The sequence below is a fragment of the Mobula birostris genome, chromosome 2, assembly GCF_030028105.1.
Source record: "Mobula birostris isolate sMobBir1 chromosome 2, sMobBir1.hap1, whole genome shotgun sequence".
Classification (NCBI taxonomy): Eukaryota; Metazoa; Chordata; class Chondrichthyes; order Myliobatiformes; family Myliobatidae; genus Mobula; species Mobula birostris.
The window spans coordinates 147,693,987-147,710,251 of NC_092371.1; the positions used below are offsets into that span (position 1 = coordinate 147,693,987).

The following is a 16,265-nucleotide window of genomic DNA, read 5'->3' on the forward strand; positions in this document are numbered from 1 at the left end:
TAGCTGTCCTAAATGCTTCAAGGGCTTTCAGAGTTTCCTCTGCCCTCTTAAGAATTTCAAGTTCAAGCAGTGCAAGCAGAATGTGTAATTTCATAATTTAGCTCTTGTAATCAAGGTATCATTCTTGTAAATCTGAACCTCATTCGCTTCTTGGGTAGTATTGGATAGTGCCGAGAACTGGTGTTTAGTCATATTGCAAGCACAGTCTAAAACATTGGCAGGTTTGTACTGCTTTATTAGCTGATTAATTACCAATGGATTTTGCCCTGAATAAAACATCAGTGATGTTTTAAGCCAATTGACCCCCATCAATCTTAATCATTTTTCTTTGTGCTAGATGAGATTTTAATTTTATTAGTGTTCCATGGTACCATATTCAGATGTCACCATGATGTTGGGTCCATGTTTTTATCCAGGTTGTAATGAGTCAATTGCCCAGATGCTCCTGGTGGAGCCCAAACTAACATTACTGAGTAGGTATTATTGAACACTTCTTTCCAGTTATTGATAATTGGAATTGGGTTAATATGGACATAACCAGACAAGTGGAATTGCCTTCTTTGAGTACCGAACATCTATACGTCCTTGCTTTATCAGGCAGATACATATCTTTATAAATGACTAGAGATTCAGTTTTCTCTAGAGCACATCCATTTTTGTTCCATATCTCTCTTTATATATTTCTGTGGGATACTTTGTTAGCATTAATTTAACTGATTTGAATAAGGGTACAATTTGTAGATTTGTTTCCAAATCAAGTTTGGAGGTTGTTCTCTACTGAAAGGAAATGTAATGTCTCATATTATTTGCAGATATGTATCATGGAAAAAAAGTATTGGTTATATTAGATTAGTTATCTAGAGATATGCACTCAAAATCCAAAGGTCATGTTTTACCTTGAATATTTCAATTATGTTCATTTAAGTCTGGAATAGTGAGTTATTTTCAGACAGTGACAGAGAAGCTGTAAAATTGTTTCACTCCTATCTGTTCAGGAAGAATTCTGTCCCAGTACCTGAATGTGTACCCTGGAAAGTGAACAAGCAAAGTACTTGGTTGCATCAGATTGCCAGAAAGAATAAAATTTGTTATTTTATTATATTATTATATTTGTTATTCATTTGCAACTGACAGATCTAACTTGGATGTGATGAAGCCATACCCACTCCATTTGACCCTGTTATGACCCTGTTCGTGACCCTGATGTCATTAATTCAAGAGCTGTCCCATAGCTCTAATTTTCACAACACTGTAAGGAAAGAAATTCCTCCTTATCTCAGTTTAAAGTCGTCAGTCTCTTATTTCTGAGATACCATCTCTGGAGTAACATTTTTGTGGCTTAGACTGTCAAACATCAGGAATCTTTTTCATTAAACCCACTTATGAATTTAATTCTTAATCACAATTTTAAAAAAATGCCCATAACAGTGTATTAACCTCATACTTTTAATGCTGGAATTATCTTGAGGGTTTCTAGAGACCTCTCTCAGCCCTACGGCTGGAGTAGCCAGCAGGCTACTTGAAGGCTGACTTGTGAAAAAAATGTTTACTGGCATCTCAACAAACATTTGGGCATTTTATATGGCTAATATCCCTGTCTATTTAAAAAAAATCACAAACTGAAATTATTTTTTTTGATCTTTATTTCTTTACAGATCTCAGTCATGTTCATTAAATTTGTATTTAGAATCATTGAATTGTTATGGTATTGGAAGAAGACGTTGGACCCATTCACACCTATTCTTTATAGAGCATCTGAGACAGTGCTGTTCCCTTATGTTGTTTGCTTTGACTTGCCTACACTTTAAATCTGTACCACTGGTTCTTTATCTATCCAGTATTTGCAGTTTAAACCCTAATAAGTTGTTGCCTTTCTTAATGATAATGTTTCATGATGGAGTTGTCATCCTCGACATCTTTTATAGGTCTCTAATATATGTGGACTGCTTTGTAATTAAATAAAATATTAGTATATATATTCATCTGTTTGTGTGAGGACCCCACTTTCTCTATTCTGTAATGTTTAGATTCAAAATCTTTTGAGCAGCTAGATGTAACAGATGTTTGAATATTTTGCATATCATAGCTTTACTTGGCATTTCTTGTTCCCTATTCATTTAATTCCCTTGTTGCTGAGTCTCTTCCCTAAATTATTGTTATTGATGCACCGACTAGTGCATCTGAGCAACGTATTCAGCTATAAATGTAACAACAAAATGAAGGAAAATCTCAGCAAGTTATGTGGTATCCTTAGAAGAAAAAACAAGTTACCTTTTTGGGTTGTGGGAGGAAGAGAGAGGAATTTGAACAGGGCATCATAACTGTCTTTTTGTCTCTCGCATCTCTCTAAATTATATATTAAAATATGATGTATTATACACTGTACACCCAAAGAGAATTGTGGCTAGCCATAGAAATCTTGGGTTTATTTTCTCATTATTTCAAAAATCATTATTGTTAGCAGTTTATAGTTTTAATTAAAGCTGTCTTTTTAATGATATTGATTGGCAGCTTTAGCAATCACTATGTCTGTACACATATGTTAAATAGCTTTAAGTAGTTTAGCAGATAACTAACTTGATAAGTGGGTGTATTATTGACTAATTCAAAAGCAATCTAATGGAGATGCTGGAACTCTGAAATAAAAGCTTAAAATGCTGTAAATATCCTGCCGTTTACCTATTGTCTATCAATCCACCAGCCGGCCATGGTCTGTGTTATGAGCTGTGACATTATAAATTCTTGGCAGAAATGTTTTTTTTAGAGAATTCCATTTTCTCAATATGATGACAGTGGGTTGCATTCCTTTATAATTCTGGTGGCTAAAAATTATGATATAGTTCAATTATCACAAGGGTATATGTTAATTTGGCCAACCCTGCAATTTAATCAATGCATAACCAGTGTAAGTCTCATTTATGGACACTTGTATGTATGAGCAAGCTTCAATATGTGTTATTAAATTCAGAAGTGTTTAATCATATGTACAGCAGACTGAGTTTTCTCTCGTCCTCTGCTTTCAGTAATTATTCTTTCTTATCAGTTTAAATCTGAATGCATCATTTGCAGAGGGTCTGCTATTAGAAATTAACATTGCAGAAGTGTGAGCAAACATACCCTGCCTCTGCTTGACTCATCTGTAAGATAACTCTCTCAATCTAAATCAAAATAGCAAAAGCTGCAATTATTGGATATCTGAAATAGAAACACAACAGGTTTGTTGAGAAGAAAAACAGTTAATGTTTCATATCTGAGATCCTTTCTCAGAACTTAGAAAGAGATCCAAACTAAAATTGAAGTAGATAGGAATTAAGAGGAAAAATGTTCCAACATTTTGAATTGTATTTTAAATGAAAGAAGATGGTTGTGATTATTGGTGGCCATTTGTAGCCCCAGTTGGTATTTTCAGGCAGTGTCCTAGGATCTATGATTTTCATGTGCTCCGTTAATGATCTTCTCTCAAGTTTGGAACTGAGCTGCTGTTCATGATTCCATGGTGTTCAGTTTCATACCAACTTCTATCTTATTGAAAAGGTTTATGCCTGTTTGCAACAAAATCATGACTACTTTCAGACTTGTACTTCTGTGGAATGTATCTTTGGGCTATATATGTCAGCAGTTAATGATCAAATTGCCATCCCTCTCATAGGCATTTCCATCTCAAGCCTCCCACCATCAATGTCCTGCTGGCCACTAGCTACAAGAACACGTCATAGACATAGTATTCTGTGATGACGCACTTTCAAATCTCTTACTAGCTCTTCTTTCAATTAGTCCTGATGAAGGGCCTCGACCCGAAACGTCGACTGTACCTCTTCCGAGAGATGCTGCCTGGCCTGCTGCGTTCACCAGCAGCTTTTATATGTGTTTCCTGATTTCCCAGATGGTTTCTACTTCCTGTTAAGGCTTGGGAGGAATACTGTCGAATACAGGCTTTCTATTAGCCTGCATGATTGCAGGTCGATCAACATTAAAGAAGGTTGCAACCATTTGGAATCAAGCTATCTTTTTTTTTATTTCAAAATATACTTTATTCAAAAATAAATATATACAATAAACCATTCAATAACTTTCCATCCTTTACATATGTTTCCATTATAGTCAGTACATATCTGTATTTATAGCTACCCACGTGGCACTCTAGTAGTTCAGCTTACCATATCATTGTTGAGGGGTATACTCCCCGACCCCTCCCACTCCCACAGGTGGAGAAACCTATACTGTGGTCCTTCCCCACTGGGCCCTTGCGGTGGCTGCACCGAGTTTCAGTGCGTCCCTCAGCACGTACTCCTGCAACTGAGAATGTGCCAGTTGGCAGCATTCTCCCACGGACATCTCCATGTGCTGGTAGATCATCAAGTTTCAGGCCGACCAAAGAGCGTCTTTCACCGAGTTGATGATCTGCCATTTGGAATCAAGCTATCTGCTTGATTAGCAGTCCACCTATACTTTCACATTCTTTCCCAACCCTGTGTTGTGATAGCCGTTTACACTAGTTACAGATACACAGTACACTTGCTAGAACTTCATTAGCTTTGTCATTAAGTGAAAATCCTGGAACTTCCTGCTCAACAGCACTGGTTGTGATTATTGGCAGTCAGTTGTAGCCCCAGCAATGGTGGGTTTTGAATGACATGTAGTAGTGTTTTCTTTGATGGTAGGATTGTGAAATTACTAAGGATAAGTGGGTTAGAAGAGCATTGGAATAATTGAATTTCAAGTGCTTGAAGAGTGGATGAGTGTAATAGCTGCAAAAAGTAGGAGCCTATTTGGTGATTCTGTGGAAGTAGCAGCAGACAACATTTCAGTGGTAACTCAGCTCAGAGTTGAAGGGAAAAGAGAGCTTATACCTAGGACATTGACTGGGATGAGGGAAGGGGGCGAGGTGGAAATGAATTAGGTGGTAATAACATGGAGTCAATGGCAGCAGATCTCAATGACTGTAGTCTTAATAATATACTGAAGAAAACTGTGTCTTGTCCAAGTCAGACTGACTGTAAGAATACAGTAAAGTACCTGAGTCAGTGGTGGATGGTATTTTGTAGAACATGTGGAAGTTAACAATGCATTTTGATATCAGTAAAACCAATGTTTAGATAAGAAGTGACCAAGGATAGCTCCTCAGGGATTCCAGGTGTACGAATGGAATTCTTGATGAGACAATGACTCAGTTTGTACCAGTGCATTATTGAGGTACAAGCAGCCAGAGGCCATTTGAGTGATTCATCTTTTATGTTCTTTTAATTTATAACAAGAAAAGGGAAACCTATTTACATTTAAAAGAAAGAAAACATAGGCTCATCTTATAACTTTTTTGGATCAAGTGTTTGAGTTTTTCTGAGATCTCATTTTATTTTGATTAAAAGGGAGACTGAATAAGTCAGTCTTGACCTACCAGGCCACATTGGAATGCGTGATAGGGAAAATATTAATTATGAAAAAAATTTATTCTGAATTTATGTAGATTGTGTATTTTTTGAAAAGAGATTACAATATAAAGTATGTTTTTAAAATACTCGGGATGTTTCTGTAATGGTGGAAAAAGAAAATTACTTTCTTTTCTAGGTGAGTGATACTGGCACTAAATATGGGACAGATTTTCCAATTCAGGCACCCAGTGACAATATCTGTCTGAAGTAGAGATAGAATCACGGAAAATATATCACACAGAAGGAAGCCATTCACCCATTAAGTCAGTGTCAAACAAAAAATGGCACTTAGACCTAATCAAGCAACACACACAAAATGCTGGTGGAACGCAGCATCTATAGAAAGAAATACAGTCAACGTTTCAGGTCGAGACCCCTTGTCAGGACTAACGGAAAAAAGAAATAGTAAGAGACTTGAAAGTGGGAGGAGGAGACCCGAAATGATAGGAGAAGACAGGAGGGGGAGGGATGAAGCCAAAAGCTGGGAAGTTGATTGGTAAAAGGGGTACAAGGCTGGAGAAGGGGGAGTATCATGGGACGGAAGGCTTTGGAAGAAAGAAAGGGGGAGGGGAGCACCAGAGGTAGATGGAGAACAGGCAAAGAGTTATCGTGAAGGGGAAAGAGAGAAAAATAGATAAACGTATAAATAAATAATAAGTTAGGGATGGGGTAAGAAGGGGAGAAGAGTCATTAACGGAAGTTAGAGAAATCAATGTTCATGCCATCAGGTTGGAGGCTACCCAGACAGAATATAAGGTGGTGTTCCTCCAACCTGAGTGTGGCTTCATCTCGACAGTAGAGGAGGCCATGGATTGACATATCGGATTGGGAATGAGACATGGAATTAAGATGTGTGGCCACTGGGAGATCCTGTTTCCTCTGGCGGATAGAGCGTAGGTGTTCAGCAAAGCGGTCTCCCAGTCTGTGTCGGTTCTTGCCAATATATAGAAGGCCGCATCAGGAGCACCGGACACAGTATATCAACCCCGCTGACTCACAGATGAAGTGTCACCTCACCTGGAAGGACCATCTGTGGCCCTGAATGGTGGTGAGGGAGGAAGTGTAAGGGTAGGTGTAGCACTTGTTCCGCTTACAAGGATAATTGCCAAGAGGAAGATAGGTGGGAAGGGATGGGGGGATGAATGGACAAGGGAGTCGCATAGGGAGCGATCCCTGTGGAAAGCAGAAAGTTGGGGGGGAGGGAAAGATGTGCTCGGTGGTGGGATCCCATTGAAGATGGTGGAAGTTGCAGAGAATTATATGTTGGACACGGAGGCTGGTGAGGTGGTAGGTGAGGAACAGAGGAACTTAGACCTCATTTTGTATCTTAGAACCAGTTCCATAGTCCTTCAGGCCACAGAACCTCAGTATATATTCAAGAACATTTTAAACATGACGATTATATAATAGTCAAATGCAAATTAAAACTTAAGTATTACTGAAAACCTTTTTCTTTTTTGAAGTGGGGAAATGGACTGCTTACTGGAAAGTGAAATTGAGTTGAATGAAGTCAGTTTGTATATTGGCAGCAGGAAAGGGCCTTGGCAAATGAAACTAAAATTGATTAAAGACATATGGTGATAAGTTACGTTTTATTGGACTAGAGCAGTCAAAGGAAAAGTAAAGGGTAGGTATCCCATTTGTTAGTTTGATGATAATAACTGAATGAAATGATTTTGTGTGTGGCCTGGGGTTGAGTCTTGTTTTGGATAGATGTAATTGAATGTTAAATTTTGTGTCTATAAAATAGAACATAAAACAGGTCTGTGCAGAACATGGTACTAATATGTACTAATCCCATCTGCCTGCATGTGGAGTGTATCCCTCCATTTTCTGCCTGTTCCTGTGCCTGTCTAAATGCCTTTTCTAACTGTTGTACCTGCTTTCACTTGTACCTCCATTGGCTGTACATTCTACACACATTTTACTCTGTGTTAAAAAAATATTGACTCACAAATCAGTAAAGTTTACCTCACATCTTAAATCCATCCCTTCTAACTTTGACATTTCTATCCTGAGGAAAGTCTGTGACTCTCTACCCTATCTATGGATCAGAATTAGGTTTAATATCACTGCATATGTTATGAATTGCAATACACGGTAATAAAAACTGTAAATTACAATAAGTATATAAAATAAATTAAACAAGTAATGCAAAAAGAGGGGGAGAAAACTGAAGTAGCATTCATGTATGTGTTGACTAACCATTCAGAAATCTGGCAGAAGGGAAGAAGCTGCCTGAAGGCTCCTGTACCACCACCTTGATGGTGACAATGAGAAGAGGGCATATCCTGGGTAATGGGGGTCTTCAATGATAGATGCTGGTTCTTTGAGGCTTGGTATTTGAAGGTATTCTTGATGCTGGGGAAGCTGGTGCCCATGATGGAGCCAGCTGAGCTTGTAATTTCCTGCAGCATTTTCCAATCCTGCGCAGTGGCCCCTCCATACCAGATGACGATGTAATCAGAATGCTTTCCACGGTGTATCTGTAGAAATCTATCAGTGTCATTGGTGACATACCAACTCTCCTCAAACTCCTGATGAAATATAGCCACTGTTGTGCCTTCTTTTCCGGCAGATTGGGCTCGTCAGCCATAGTTGGCAGCTTATCTGATCTCAAACCTCCACTGCCATGTGGCTACACCCACTCATGGGGACGGCTTCAGGAGTAAACTCCGAGGGGAAAAATCTGAAGCTGGAGTCCCTAAGGCAGTCCTACATCGAGTTCAATGTAGACTGGCAACTCCTGTGACGCTGCTGGTACTAAACTGTGTGGGCCTCTGACGTTCCTTTGGGTTCATCAGATGTGTGGAGAGGGGGAGCTTGCTGCATGGTCAACAGCTTGCTCTCCATATCGTACTGCCCAGGCTTGCATATTTAGACAACTAGGATGCAGTATCTGTGGTCAACTCTGACTCGTGCCTTTTTTTGTAATTATGTCAATATGTTGGACCCAGGGTAGATCCTCAGAGATGTTGATACACAGGAACTTGAAGCTGCTCACTCACAACACGCTGGAGGAACTCAGCAGGTTGGGCAGTATCTGTGGAAACGATCAGTCAACGTTTTGGGCCGGAACCCTTCATCAGGACTGAAGAGGGAAGGGGCAAAGGCCCTATAAATAAGGTGGGGTCTGCCCCTTCCCTCTTCAGCCCTGACAAAGGGTTCCGGCCCAAAACGTTGACTGATCCTTTCCATGGATGCTGCCCGACCTGCTGAGTTCCTCCAGTGTGTTGTGAGTGTTACTTTGACCCCAGCATCTGCAGAGTATTTTGTGTTTTTGAAACTGCTCAGCCTTTCCACCGCTGATCCCTCGATGAAGACTGCTGTGTGTTTCCTCAGCTTTGCTTTCTGAAGTCCACAGTCAATTCCTGGTCTTACTGAAGTTGAGTATAAGGTGGTTGTTGTGACACCACTCAACTAGCTGATCTATCTCACTCCTGTGCATCTCATTACCATCTGAAATTCTGCCAAAATAGTTGTGTTGTCGGCAAATTTATAGATGGCATTTGAACTGTGCCTAGCCACACAGTTGGTGTAGAGAGAGTAGACCATTGGGCTAAGTATGCATCCTTGAGGTACAGCAATATTGACTGTCACTGAGGAGGAGATGATATTTCTGATCTCCAGAGATTGTGGTCTCCCAGTGAAGAAGTCAAGGATCCATTTGCAGATGGAGGTATGGAGGCCCATGTATTGGAACTTGTTGATTAGAACTGAGAGTAGGTTTGTGTTGAATACTGAGCTGAAATCAATAAATCGCCTAAATCAATTATGGCTCTTATAATTTTATTTCAAATTGCCCATCAGCCTCCCATGCTCAAAGGAAAGCAATCCAATTTTGTCTTGCTACTTATAGTTAATACTCTCTAATCCAGGTAGCATCCTGGTGAAAGCACGAGAGATTGCAGATGGTGGAATCTGGAGGAACTTGGCGGGTTGAGCAGTGTCTATAAGAGGAAGGGAAGTGTCAACATTTTGGACTGCTTTAGGAACATTTCAACCTGAAATGTTCACAATTTCTTTTCTCCCATGGATGATCCTCGACCTGCTAAATTTCTCCGGCAGATTGTTTGTTGTTCATGTCTTGGTGAACCATGTTTGCACCTTCTTTAAAGCCTCTATGTCCTTTCTGATTTGCAGTGGACATAGCTGCACTCAGTGCTTAAAATTTGGCCTAATAAAAGTTTTATACAACTGCAATATGCCTTGTCAACTTTTATACTCAGTGCTCCAACTGGTGAAGAAAAGCTTGTCTTGTGCTGACTTTACCACCCTTGCTAGTTGCCACTTTCATGGACTTGCAGCCGAAGATCCCTCTGTATATCAATTCTTCTAAGAGACCTGCCACTTATTATATACTGTCCTCTTGTCTTTGGCGTCCCAGAGTTCAACATCTCCCATTTGTCCAACCACATTTCCAGCAGTCCTATATACTGGTGTCCCTTTTGACAATCTGCTTACTTTCCTGTCATCTGCAAGCTTGCTGATGCCTGTATTTTCTTTTAAATTACAAGGTCCTAGCATAGATCTCTGTGATATAGCATTGATCACAGACTTCAAGTCAGAATAACATCTCTCTATTGTCCTCTGTCTTCCATGATCAAGTCAGTTTTGAATCCAGCCTACCAAGTGCCTGTGGACTTTTGTGCTTTAATCTTCTGGAAAAGCCCATCATGAAAGATTTTCTTGAATCCTGTATTAAAGTCCATGTAGCCAACATCCTCAATCCTACCCTCATCAGTCATCAAGGGATAACTTTATTCACCATATACATTTACACGTATTAGGTATTAAGGCTGATTTATACTTGTGCGTACGGGCTACGCTACACCGTAGGCCTGATTTATGCTTTTGTATAGCCCTACGCCATAGCGAGCATGCGTAGTTGTGTCTGCGTTGCTCTGAAATTCGCCACCAAAATGCTAGTTGGCGGTGGGTGGGGTTTCTATGCCACTGTGTTGAATTTCTTTGTGAGAGACATGGACGAGGAAATGCATTTCAAATATTTTCGGATGTCAGCAGGTAGATTTGACGATCTGGTTCATCGTCTCCAACCATTTATTTCGCATCAGTGTACAGACATGGTGGAGAAAAGCAACCGGAAATGCGTAAGAAGAAATGCGATGCTACCAAGCCGACCAATCACAGTTGTTGCGGTCTGCGTTGCCGCGACGCGAGTTACATTTTTGGGGAGGTGCATGTCACCCTACGGCGTAGGGTACGCGATACCTACGGCATACGTTTGATGCACAAATATAAATTAGCCTTTAGCTGTGTGCGTAGGTCAGGGTGTGCCATGCAACAAAAGATAATAGCATACAATAATTATAAGAATATAGAATTATATAAGAAATAAACTTGCGTTTAAAGTATGAATATGGATTAAAATGTGCACGAGTACATAAATACCAACATGTATTTAAAAAGTAAACAGCATTTGTGAAAAATGGTTTAAAGTGTTTACAGTGCAGTGCACTGACTAAGGTGGAGTGGCCATCTAGAATGGTTGATCAGATTAATGCCTGGAGGAAGATTCTTTTAAGATGGCATGAATTTTTTTTTAATTGCCCTACAGTGCTTTTGAGAAGGGAGCTTTTGGAAAAGGCAGTTTGCTGGGTGGGTAGTGTCCGCAATGATATTTTTTATGCCCACTTCTTTGTCCTGGACACGTACAAGTCCTATGGTGATGGTGTACTGCTCACCTGATAATTTGATGTAGTTTTTGTATATTGTGACAAGTTGCTGCACCAAATCAGACAGTAGTGGCAGTGTAGAATTGCACCAGTATATTCTGGGAAAGATAGAATTTTATCTACTGCCACAAGAAGTACAGTATATATCCTCTGCTGAGCCTTTTTGTTAATGAAGGATAAATAATTTTTACACATGAGGTCCTGTGAAATGATGATGCCCATGAACCTGAATGTTGAAACAGTGCTCTGCATAGAGTTGTTGTTGATAAGTGGGCGCCAAGGAGATACGTTTATCTTGAAGTCGATATGCACCATTGCTGAGTGAGTGGTATGTGGAGATGTAGTTTGCCTAGCTTCACACACTTGGTCCTGTCAGAGAGGGAGTTTGTGATCTTCATCACGTCAAAAGAAAATCTAGTTTGTAAGCCATGAGCTCCCCTACACAAACTATCTTTCCATTATTGAAAGCTGCTTAATTTGAGTTGTGTGTTGATTTGAATGGGAAATATGGGGGTGGGGAGGATATCTATTTTTACTTATACTGATAGTTCAGGTTGTTGAACGATTTCATAATTTTCCAAGTAGAAAACTAGTTTGATTTGATAGGAATGGACTGTACCAACATTTTGATGCTTTAAGTGGGTCCATAAATAATAGTAAACGTGGTGTGCTGAGAATTAAGGTTATGTGGCATGAATAGTTTAGAAAAATGTTTTTTTTCTGTGTGGTAGAATGTGATTAGTTCTGTCACCTCTTGGAGTGCAGTAATCATTGAATCAATTATTCTAGACTTGCTTCTGACAGGGTAGTTACTGCTCAATGTGCTATTTTCACAAGTCTGTTCATGAAGGCAGACTTATCTTTTATCACATTCTATTGCATGTGATACTGAGTTATTTCTATTCAAATAAAAAAAATCTCATTTCATGGGTGTTAATCAGAGACTAATCTGCAAGTTGAAGGGCATGAAAACTGGACTAAATGAGAGCATGAGAGCAAAATTTGATACTAGCTGACTGGGCTGATCTCTGTATAAATACACTAAGAGACTGGAACCAGGTACTGGCTGGACAGGTTTGTTCTACACCATGCTGAAACGCCCGAACCAGATTTTCACAGGTGCTTTAACCAGCCTGCAATGATGGAGCCATGAATGGGAAGCCAATGCCTGAGAGTGTGGTGGAAACAAATTTAATACCAGCTTTCAAAAGATTAGGCATGGCCTTGCAAGAGGAAAACAAAATCCGTGGCTGCAATGAAATCTCAGGGAGTTAGTCTGATTGTTTAGCAATTTCAAACAGCCGTCACAGGGCAGGCCTCCTCTGATGCTGGGAAGTATCTCACAAAGGAATATGGTACTTTTCAAAACATTATTTTACGACTTCATTAACATTCATAGATTCTGTTGTTATCATGAATGAGCTATGATGTTACATTGTGACATCTACAACATCTGCACATCTGTAGCACCGTGTGGAAATCACAAAGTTTCTGTTATTGATTCCGCAGGTTGAGACACTTGGCTGCATTTAAAATCTCGAGAAGGGGAATCGACCGCTAAGGATGTAATAAATATAAATACAGTTCTCTTTGTATACTGTCAGCTTATATTTCTACAATTCTGAGACTAATTATGGAATACTTTTATTACAGGAATGTTATGAACAAAATTGCTGCATATCCTCTTCTATTTTTCAAGACGTTTAAATATTTTTTCAAATCAATTGATGAATCAAGCCCAGCTTTTGAAGCAACTTGCACAATACAAACTATTGCATTATGCAGCTGTTTTTAATGATGGTATGAAATACAAATATATGGCATTGCAGTAAGCGGCAGCCAAATGGATAAATCTGTAAAATAAACAAATGTTACTGAAAATGGATGGCACCAATTTAAAATGACCTTCTTTGAAACAATGTACAGGGATCTGATGATTGTCTGGTGAAGATCTGGACAACAGATGATGGCAGGCTTCTGGCAACCTTGCGAGGACATTCTGCTGAAATCTCAGACATGGCAGTTAACTATGAAAATACCATGATTGCTGCGGGCAGCTGTGATAAAATCATCCGAGTTTGGTGCCTCCGGACATGTGCACCTTTAGCTGTTCTACAGGGCCATACTGCATCTATCACATCCTTACAGGTAAAGATATTCATTAACAGTATAATTATTTATATATTAAACTAATTGCAGGTAATACATCACATGGGCACAGGGAAATAGAGCTAATGTTTCAAATTGATGGTGTTTGATGAGAGCTTGGTTTCAAAGTTCAAAGTAAATTTATTATCAAAGTACATGTATGTCACCATATACAACCCTGAGATTCATTTTCTTGTGGGCATACTCAATAACTCCAAGAAGCATAATAGAATCAACGAATGGCTCCAATTCTGACTCCAGAGGTACTGTCTAACCGGATAAGCATTTCCAGTTTTTTTTAAGCTTAGATTCTAAGCACATGCAACATTCTGTTTTTTTAATCATTGATTATTTCTGCAATTATCTCATTCTTTTGGAGATAAATTTTCATTACTGTAATGGTTAGATAAATAATGATAGGAAGATGACGACTGTGCTGTAGGTTTTCTGTGTTTCTATGCAAGATGAATGGAATCCACACCTGAGAAAGCCTGAGAGTTGGAAATGGAATGAGGGTAGGAATGGGATATTGTTGGGGAAAACTTGTGAGAACAAGCAGGAAGGCAAGTGTCGGATGTAGGAAGGAAAGGTGGGGTGACGAGGGAGCGTGATGAATATGACATTCTGGAGTAAAAGCCAGTGAGCAGAAGGGAAAGGATTAAAAATAAAGACGATCCTGATGTATGGAGAGGAAAATCCTTAATGGTGTTAGAAAGGGCTGGAGGAAACCAGAAAGTAACATGGTAACAGTAGGAATGGGGTCCAAGAGATAATAGAGCAGAGCAACGGTGAGAATAGGATTAGGTAAGCAAAATAGCAGTATCAGAAACAAAAATGGAAAGCTTGAGCTGCTTGGTAACTGTGTTCAGGTGCCAGTTTAATTAAACATGCCATTGAAGAACCCTACCTTGACTAACCACAATTAATAGTTTTCCATGACCCTCCTTTCATTCTTCCAATGGGATTTTTATAAAGTGGAAGTGTTGCTGACCTAAAATGTTGACCAGTTTCTTCTTTTACAGATGCTTCTTGACTGGCTGAGCTGTTCCAGCATTTCTGTTTTTGTGTAAAGAAAACTGCTTTTATATATATATTTTTTTGTTCTTGATCAACCAACCATAAGATTAGGCAGGAAAGTGGAATTGTGGTGAATAATGGAATAAAAACAGAAAGTACTGCAAATACTCATTTGGTGAGGCTGCATCTGTGGGGATGGAAACTTGAGTTTGTTCATCATCCCACACTTGGCTTAACATTTTAGTGGTCTCTAATGTGAAAGTGAAACTGAGGAGATGGATGATGATAAAATATATCAGGAATAAGGCATACACCTATATCATGTTGTTTACAGCTAAGCCATTAAAAATGTTAATGTATTAAATGCATGCTGATACTGTAGATGCTGGAAATCCAAAATCCAAAACAAAAAGAATGTTGGAAATGTGCCATATTTAACATATGTCAAAATAATAATGCATTACTTATCATTGTCTTCATTGATTCTGGATGTCATGTATATTTAATAAGCATATATTTTAGTTAACAATTCTTTTCTAAAAGGTGCACTTTTTCAATACATACTGTATTGGCTTTTATCTCTCACTGTGTTATGTTCTAAATTGCTTTTAATTTTCTGTCTGATCTGTGGGTTGCATTTGTAGTGCACTTTGCAGAGAATTGCAAGGCAGCCGTTGTTTTCAGACCTGAAGAATGCAGAAGAATGAGACTGTGAGATAAATCATTGCACAGCACTGTTTTGCTGCAAGCAGACAAGAATTGGATTTGAACAGTGCAGCTTATGTTTGTTTAATTTGCACAATGGCCCACTATTTAGCTTCTGGAAGGACCACGCACTTGCTATATTAAGGGATCACTAATGGTATAGAGAGGTGTGGTCCCAAAAGAATGGTTGGTTGGTGTAACTTTCAAGGTTAATCATTAGATATCATTGCAGCCATTAATGATTTTGCAGAAGGAAGTGGCAATGTGCCTTGATTTAAAGTTGAGTTATAATTTAGTTCAAGTCATATACAAATGTATATAGAACTAAATTATATATATATATACATATATATATATGTGTGTGTGTGTGTGTGTGTGTGTGTTCTCATGTTCATAATGTACTGAGCTTCTACCAGGAAAAGCTAATTTTTATAACACATACACCCTGGATATGTATGCTCATGGTATTAAAATTGAACTTGTAACTTCAGCAGAAGCTGACTTTATTTTTACTCAATTTTTGGGATCAGGGTACTGGCAGGACTAGCATTTATTGTCCAGCCCTCCAGCCCTATTTGCCTTTAAGATGGTGGTGGTGTGCCAATGTCTTAAATTGCTGCATTCCTGGTGTTGATGATGTCAGAGAGAGAGTTCTAAGATTTAAACCCAGGATTGACGAAGAACCTGTGAGACTTCCACATCAAAACGATGTGCAAGAGAAAAATCTTCTGCTTGGTGGTTTTCCTGTGCACTGTTGTCTTTTTCCTTCATGGTGGTAGAAGTTGGGGGCATGGGAGTTGCTGTTGAAGAATCTTTAGATGGTGCATACCACATTCACTCTGCTGGGATGCTGGGATGTTAAAAGAAATGGTGAAGGAGTTACCAAACAGGCACTCTGCTTTTGTTCTGAAGGGTATCCAGCCTCCGAACTCTCCTAGCCTGAGTGTTTATGTGATTGGCCAAATTACATTTCTGTGTAATGGTAACTTGCAGGATATTGATGATGATGATGCCGTTGATTATCTGGGATAAATGGTTGGACTCTCTTGTTGGGAGCGATCAGTAGTTTTCACTTCTGTGGTACAAGTTACCTGCCAGTTTTCACCCCGTGCCTGAATATTATCTAAATGCATTTCCTGCTGTATCTAGGCATGGACTGTTGTGGTGGAGGAGCAGATGGCTTTGGAAGAAGAGAGGCTCTGGCTGAATTTTTGATTTCAGATAGCACCATCCCAACAAGCATGGTTAATTGATTGATTAGCAGGAAGAA

The 16,265-nt window shown here is 39.2% G+C and overlaps 1 protein-coding gene across 3 annotated transcripts in view; it reads left to right on the top strand.

The window, feature by feature from the left end:
• Nucleotides 1–16,265, top strand: part of phip (pleckstrin homology domain interacting protein) — a 192,638-nt gene that overhangs the window by 56,730 nt on the left and 119,643 nt on the right. For all 3 annotated transcript variants that reach the window (XM_072250216.1, XM_072250215.1, XM_072250210.1), the window contains exon 8: nucleotides 13,052–13,273. In XM_072250216.1, coding sequence (XP_072106317.1) covers nucleotides 13,052–13,273 — 222 coding nt within the window. The remainder of the gene's footprint in view (nucleotides 1–13,051; nucleotides 13,274–16,265) is intronic.